At 37.2% G+C, this 8,509-nt stretch overlaps 1 protein-coding gene across 1 annotated transcript; it reads right to left on the bottom strand.

The window, feature by feature from the left end:
- Positions 1–2,130: 2,130 nt before the first annotated feature.
- Positions 2,131–4,291, bottom strand: LOC125661435 (tripartite motif-containing protein 3-like). Its single transcript, XM_048893439.2, has 2 exons — positions 4,011–4,291; positions 2,131–3,763 (listed from the first exon to the last, which is right to left on the bottom strand). Exon 2 carries the CDS (start codon positions 3,503–3,505, stop codon positions 2,654–2,656), a length of 852 nt encoding a protein of 283 aa, XP_048749396.2. The 5' UTR covers positions 3,506–3,763; positions 4,011–4,291; the 3' UTR covers positions 2,131–2,653.
- Positions 4,292–8,509: the final 4,218 nt, after the last annotated feature.

The following is an 8,509-nucleotide window of genomic DNA, read 5'->3' as shown; positions in this document are numbered from 1 at the left end:
AGTTTGGTTTGTGAGCAAACGAACTCTGGTGGAAGTTTGAGATCTCGGATGTAATACGATGGCATTCATGAGCGAATTTGATGCATTGCTGTGACGTCACAATTGACAATGCATCAAATTCACTCATGGAAGCCATCGTATTACATCCGAGTTCTATGTCGAGTGCGCGAGACATTCGAGGAGTTCCGATTGCATGTTTTATTACATATGCATACCTTGGATCAAATCACAGAGGAATTTGGACTTTTCAATATGTTATTTGCAAACAAAACACAATCTTTATTATTCTAGGAAAAAATCATAAAAAATTCGTGTAAAATATTGAATTTGTATCACTCTTTAGATGGTGAAATCAAATTTTATAAGAGTTGTTTTAGCAAGCCATTGAATAAAATGTTGGTGTAATGGGTGACCTTCGTGCTCTGAAATAACATTGTGCATGGAGAGAGTTTGTACTTTTAAAGTACTGTAATTTCTGCTGGTTCACCTTTTTAAAAAAAAATCCATTTAAACCCCCGAAATCTCGATAACGTCACACAGGTAGATATTGTTATTTTATGATTATCTCAATGGATGCTGATATAGCAGTATACCTGTGGTATTTTGTTAGGACGAGTCGCTGAAAACCCTGTCCATTGTTCTTACGAAGAGAAAGGCTTTACATTCAAAAACATAATTATCTTCATGATACCCAATACACTGTATTTTAAACAAACATCGCTATTTTGCGTCACTGCACGCGCCTTTGTGATCTGTCGCGTGCACTGTAGATCTACTATACCCCGCACTGCAGAAGTAGGTCAGGGCCACCCTCTCGTTCTTCATTGTTCTCTGATACAGTAGTCCATTGTGAGGAGGGAGGCGGGCATTACCAGTCCTATACACACGGTGTGCGTGTTATCTGCTGTTTAAATAGCTCTAGAGTTTGTTCATGTTGAGTAGCTGCCCTGTATTTACGGCAGAAGATTAGCAGTTATTTTGCGTCAAATCATAAAAGGAAACATAACCGTGTACAATGGATATAAAATACTGTACATGAATATAAATACTGCACTTACCTCCCTTAGACTACATGAAATGCAATACAACATTTGTTAATGATGGTTAGTTTTAAATAACACTGTCTGAATGCTTCAATTTTGGTTGTTGGTCATAAACCAGAGTTACACTGGTGTGCATTGTTTTAATTTACATAGAAATTAAACGTCTGACCGTTATGATTCAGATTTGACAGCACCGGCGATGTATATTTACAGCAACCTATTATTTCTGGAATGAGAATATTTATTGGCGTTAAACTATTTTTTTTTACGAAATCGTGGTCTCTTGTTTAAACCAGGCATATATTTTTATATCAGAAATGAGTCGTCTTTAGCCATCACTAATTTGGAAACAAGAGTTGCCCAAGTGACGCATAATTTTCGTAACTTCTTTTTCTGAAGAGTTGCAAATATTTTCTAGTTCCGATATCCCGTATAGGGACAGTGAATTCACTTTAAGAGATCGGGAAATTCGTAACATTGAAGTTCGCATCATCGATAGTCAACTGTGAATTGCGTGTTACAAGTAAAATTATAATATTTTTCAGAATGTTTGATAGTTTTTTTTACGTATATATAAGGAAAATGTTTGGTTTCTGTTCGTTTGAGGCCACTCACTACAGACTCTTTTTTTTTAAATGGTGAAAATGAATACTACATTTATGTTTATAAAAGTAAAATGAATGAAGGACTCTGAATACATTTTCCATTCCCATATTTAAAAATTAGGACAGCAGACAGTAAATAGTGATCTTTTTACTGCCTTGCGAGTGAGCTAACTTTTCTAGTGATCTAGTAGTCTCCATTTTGCAATGTTTGGTTTTTTTTTTGTTTTTGTTTTTTTTTTTTTGTTATTTTGAGGCGAAAAGTACCTAATATTATAATTTTGCTGACTTTTCATTATTTCGGGACGAAAAGTAGCTAAATACTGTTTTGTTGTCTTTCCGCCTCGAAATAACAAAAAGATGATAATGTGTAAAATGGCACAAATCAGCCACCGTACTTAGCCACTAGGCTAGCTGCTACGATCTTGAACGCAGCCCAGGTTAGTTATACATCATAAACACATGACTGTAATTAACACATGGCCGTAATTTACACAGGACTGTATTTAACATAGGGCTGTAATTTACACAGGACTGTAATTAACACATGGCTGTAATGTACACGGGACTGTATTTAACACATGGCTGTAATGTACACAGGACTGTAATGTACACAGGGCTGTAATGTACACAGGACTGTAATGTACACAGGGCTGTAATGTACACGGGACTGTATTAATGTACACGGGACTGTATTTAACACAGGGCGGTAATATACACAGGGCTGCAATTAATAAAGGTCTGTAATGTACCCAAGACTGCAATTAACACAGGACTGTATTTAACACAGGACTGTAACATACACGTGGCTGTATTTAAGAAGCAGCTGTAATTATTAACACACTCTGTTAATATCAGTATTTAGATATGTAATGAACACGGTGATTTGATTTGAAATGGCATTAATGCTGTTTAGATGTGTAATTAACACTATGTTGAGATGTGTGATTAAAGCTGTTTTGAGATGTGTAATTAACACCGTGTTGAGGTCTGTAATTAACACTGTGTTTATAGATATTGGATTTTCTTCACTTTAGCAGTGTTTAACTCAGCCACAAAGAGGTTGTCTCCGTTGTCCAGACATAAACCGAATGGACGGAGTAAATCACAGTGAATGTAACGGAGGAACTGTCCGTCCTGATCCAAGATATGTATACAGTCATTGTTAATGTCTGTTGTCAGGATGTGACTCTGGCTGTCTGTAGCGATGCCAACTGGTTCAAATGATTCCTTACTATTAGATGGGTGACCAGTGTATCTAAATCGGAGTTTTCCTGACTGATTGACCACCACTACTGCACAAGCCTCACGGTCAGCCACACAGATATCCAGGTTCCTGTTCTCACTGATGTATTTAGTATTAATGATATGATCCCCAGATGAATAGAGAGGACGACCCTGATCATCAAACTGAATAGTTTGCGTCTCTGTGGAGCCGCAGTAACGCACGACTTTGCATTTTTCGTAATCATCACTGTCCATGGTAACCAGGAGATCATCAGAGGCGGTACTGCAGACAAAGAGAGGTTTCCACCCCTGTAGTGTGATCACGGTCTGTATCTGTTTGTTCTTTACTAGGTTTATAGTTTTATCATAATAGTCAGTATAAACAAGATCCCCCTCCAGTGTCACTGCGATGTCCTGTAACCAGTTCCCTGACTTGGTTTGTATTGATGTCAGTAGTTTACTCTGGAGGTTGTGTACCTTCATGATTTTGTTATTCCCACATGTCCAGACTTCTTCACTCAGACAGCCAACACTGTATAGATGTCTATACCCAGTGTTTATGGAGGCGGTGAGGCGCGGGTCATCAAGCAGTGGTTTGACTGGAGGAGACGATACAGCTTCTGCTGACTTCATTGTGTCGCCATGTTCTTTTCTCACAGTAATTTTCAAAGCGATTATAGGAGTTTTCGGGTAGTTTGGAGTAGACTCTCCGCGTAAACAGGGCACGACTTTGTGTGTTTTAGACGAATCCTAGAGGTGCTCCCCAACACAGGCCTTGCATAGGTTTATATTACAAAGTTGACCATGACTCTGTAGGGGGACGGTTTCACAGTAGGACTTCCTGAGCCGCCGGGGATGCATGTCTGATGCTGGGGTCACACGAGAAGTTTACTGTTAATGAAAAAGAAATCTTAATTAATGATTTTAATAGAAATGACAAGCTAGAATTACAATACATATGATAAAAAAACCACTGCGGTCATTAATTCTAATATTTCAAATGAAATGATGCATACGAGGAATCAATATATACACCCCCCCCCCCCCCTCTCCTAGTATCAAAGTGAGCAGATCTATACCCGACTGATAACACAAATATCGATATTAGTGGCACTGCAATATTTATATTTTGTCTCACCTGATATCCAACATGGCCTCCCTGTTATTTCGATCTTCCGTCTAGTCCTGAGAATTAAATACCTGTGCGGCGTGTCAGCTTGTTTACACTATCAACGTGTTATCGCTTGACTAAATCTACAGCTAGGTTTGTTTTGATCTCGTTCATGTTCAGTAGCTTCATGTATCTCATCATTTGTAAACGTCAGAAGATAAATAAGAGAAAATTCAATCGTATTTGTATACATTGCATATATTAATTCTTTTGTATTAAAATTAGACGTCATGCATGAAAATACAGCACTATAGATTGGAGAGAGAGAGAGAGAGAGAGAGAGAGAGAGAGAGAGAGAGAGAGCATTTTGGGCTTGAGAGAAAAAACCCGGTTGAATCGAACTAAGCTGTTGATATTGTTACAGAATTGGATAAAAAGAAATTCCGAGTATTTGCATGTTTTAGCTATTGCTGAGATCAGAAGGACCCCCATTGGAAATAAGCTATATGGCTTTCATGGGTTATCCTTGGCATAGGCATATATATTAATTTACTCACTGTGCTCTTAAAGTCAAATAGCTGTTAAAATTTACCTTTTTATCTAATGTATTTAACATCAACTTTTGTTTTATCTATGTGTTCCTCTGTGATATTGTCTTGTATTTATATTGTATATGTGCCTATTCCTAAACAAATAAACTAAAAAAAATTCAAGAATCAGATAGCAAGTTAGGTAATAAAACATGTATTGCATGGCTTCTCGGGGAATCGTGAAACTGTTGTCCCTCGTTAGGGAAGAAGATCTGGAGAAATGTTGCGCAAGGCCGAAAAGTGTATAATGTTCACTCTTTCAATTCCATACTACTCATCAAGACCCATGAATGATGACAAGACAACCACAAGAAGACTTTCTGCACTTTCATTTTACCCTCCACTGTACAGATGTGTACACCTCGTGTTGTCTTTCAATCAGTACCCCAGTCCGTTTAACTCTAGCTTTAATGTATTCTCCACCTTAAAAGTTTCCAATCACTCAAAGCGTGAACTGTTTCAAATTGACACCTGCAACAACTTCCAATGAGCGTCGATTCAAAGTCAACGTGTCAATTTTAATCATGGGGCAATCTTATTAAAATCAGATGTCTTATATTCTGTGTAAGTATATGGCGCAGATCTAAGAAGTTTGATTTTAATTAGATTGGAGCTGGGTGCGGTTGACAGCAGGATATGAGAGACGGGACAAGGTTGAATGTTTTGTTCAAGGAAATGTCACACTACAGACAGACAGTAATTCACAAACTCAAGTAAATATCATACCACATACATATATACAGTAATTCACAAACTCAAAGAAATGTCACACTACAGACATACAGTAATTCACAAACTCAAGGAAGTGTCGCACTACAGACAGATATACAGTAATTCACAAACCCAAGGAAATATCATACTACAGACAGACAGTAATTCACAAACTCAAGGAAATGTCACACTACACACAGACAGTAATTCAAAAACTCAAGGAAATGTCACACTACAGACAGACAGTAATTCACAAACTCAAGTAAATATCATACTACAGACAGACAGTAATTCACAAACTCAAGGAAATGTCACACTACACACAGACAGTAATTCAAAAACTCAAGGAAATGTCACACTACAGACAGACAGTAATTCACAAACTCAAGTAAATGTCATACTACAGACAGACAGTAATTCACAAACTCAAGGAAATGTCATACTACAGACAGACAGTAATTCACAAACCCAAGGAAATGTCGCACTACAGACAGACAGACAGTAATTCACAAACTCAAGTAAATGTCATACTACAGACAGACAGTAATTCACAAACCCAAGGAAATGTCACACTACAGACATACAGTAATTCACAAACTCAAGGAAGTGTCGCACTACAGACAGACAGACAGACAGTAATTCACAAACTCAAGTAAATGTCGCACTACAGACAGACAAACAGTAATTCACAAACTCAAGGAAATGTCACACTACAGACAGACAGTAATTCACAAACTCAAGTAAATGTCATACTACAGACAGACAGTAATTCACAAACTCAAGGAAATGTCGCACTACAGAGAGATATACAGTAATTCACAAACTCAAGGAAGTGTCGCACTACAGAGAGATATACAGTAATTCACAAACTCAAGGAAGTGTCGCACTACACACAGAGAGTAATTCACAAACTCAAGTAAATATCATACTACAGACAGACAGTAATTCACAAATTCAAGGAAATGTCACACTACACACAGACAGTAATTCAAAAACTCAAGGAAATGTCACACTACAGACACACAAACCGTAATTCACAAACTCAAGGAAATATCGCACTACAAACAGTAATTCACAAACTCAAGGAAATATCGCACTACAGACAGACAGTAATTAACAAACCCAAGGGAATGTCATACTACAAACAGACAGTAATTAACAAACCCAAGGAAATGTCACACTACAAACATACAGTAATTCACAAACTCAAGTAAATGTCGCACTACAGACAGACAAACAGTAATTCACAAACTCAAGGAAATGTCACACTACAGACAGACAGTAATTCACAAACTCAAGTAAATGTCGCACTACAGACAGACAAACAGTAATTCACAAACTCAAGGAAATGTCACACTACAGACAGACAGTAATTCACAAACTCAAGGAAATATCGCACTACAGACAGACAGTAATTAACAAACTCACGGAAATGTCATACTACAGACAGACAGACAGTAATTCACAAACCCAAGGAAATGTCACACTACAGACATACAGTAATTCACAAACTCAAGGGAATGTCACACTACAGACAGACAGACAGTAATTCACAAACTCAAGGAAATGTCATACTACAGACAGACAGTAATTCACAAACTCAAGGAAATGTCACACTACAGACAGACAGTAATTCACAAACTCACGGAAATGTCATACTACAGACAGACAGACAGTAATTCACAAACCCAAGGAAATGTCACACTACAGACATACAGTAATTCACAAACTCAAGGGAATGTCACACTACAGACAGACAGACAGTAATTCACAAACTCAAGGAAATGTCACACTACAGACAGACAGTAATTCACAAACTCACGGAAATGTCATACTACAGACAGACATACAGTAATTCACAAACCCAAGGAAATGTCACACTACAGACATACAGTAATTCACAAACTCAAGGGAATGTCACACTACAGACAGACAGACAGTAATTCACAAACTCAAGTAAATGTCATACTACAGACAGACAGTAATTCACAAACTCAAGTAAATGTCATACTACAGACAGACAGACAGTAATTCACAAACCCAAGGAAATGTCACACTACAGACATACAGTAATTCACAAACTCAAGTAAATGTCATACTACAGACAGACAGACAGTAATTCACAAACCCAAGGAATGTCACACTACAGACATACAGTAATTCACAAACTCAAGTAAATGTCATACTACAGACAGACAGACAGTAATTCACAAACCCAAGTAATGTCATACTACAGACAGACATACAGTAATTCACAAACTCAAGGAAATGTCACACTACAGACAGACAGTAATTCACAAACTCAAGGAAATGTCACACTACACACAGACAGTAATTCAAAAACTCAAGGAAATGTCACACTACAGACAGACAGTAATTCACAAACTCAAGTAAATGTCATACTACAGACAGACAAACCGTAACTCACAAACTCAAGGAAATATCGCACTACAGACAGTAATTCACAAACTCAAGGAAATATCGCACTACAGACAGACAGTAATTCACAAACTCAAGGAAATGTCATACTACAGATAGATATACAGTAATTCACAAACCCAAGGGAATGTCATACTACAATCAGACAGTAATTCACAAACTCAAAGAAATGTCACACTACAAACAGACAGTAATTCACAAACTCAAGGGAATGTCACACTACAGACAGACATACAGTAATTCACAAACTCAAGTAAATGTCATACTGCAGACAGACTGACAGTAATTCACAAACCCAAGGAAATGTCACACAACAGACAGACAGTAATTCACAAACTCAAGGGAATGTCATACTACAGACAGATACACAGTAATTCACAAACTCAAAAAATGTCACACTACAGATAGACAGCAAGTCGCAAAATTCAAATTCCAGGTCCTGCTGCAACTGGTGTCAGCGATAATGGATATCATAATAATTATGATCATGGACATTTATATCGAATCCTGTATCTTAAAAATATTGCCTTAGGCCTAGGAGAATTGAGTTTTATTTTCTACGATACCGCCGCATTAGACTAAACACAATGTCCATTAACAGTGAAAAAGATAGTACCTCCATTTTTGGAAGTGTTTTATGGAGTCAAAATTTCAGTTTGGTCACTTGATTTTTTATGCACGTTTTATAAACACGTGTTCCAAAAAATTGTTTAGGATTGTGATTCAAAATAAGTGTACATGTACCAAAAATAAACAAATAATGAAAACAAGATTTTGAATTGTTTA

This window comes from Ostrea edulis, chromosome 8, assembly GCF_947568905.1.
Source record: "Ostrea edulis chromosome 8, xbOstEdul1.1, whole genome shotgun sequence".
Taxonomy (NCBI): Eukaryota; Metazoa; Mollusca; class Bivalvia; order Ostreida; family Ostreidae; genus Ostrea; species Ostrea edulis.
The sequence above is the reverse complement of the archived record's forward strand: the minus strand, read 5'-3'. Positions and strand labels throughout refer to the sequence as shown.

Excerpts from the sequence above, each read along its gene's own strand:
- LOC125661435 (XM_048893439.2), bottom strand. The coding sequence starts at position 3,505 with ATGAAGTCAGCAGAAGCTGTATCGTCTCCTCCAGTCAAACCACTGCTT.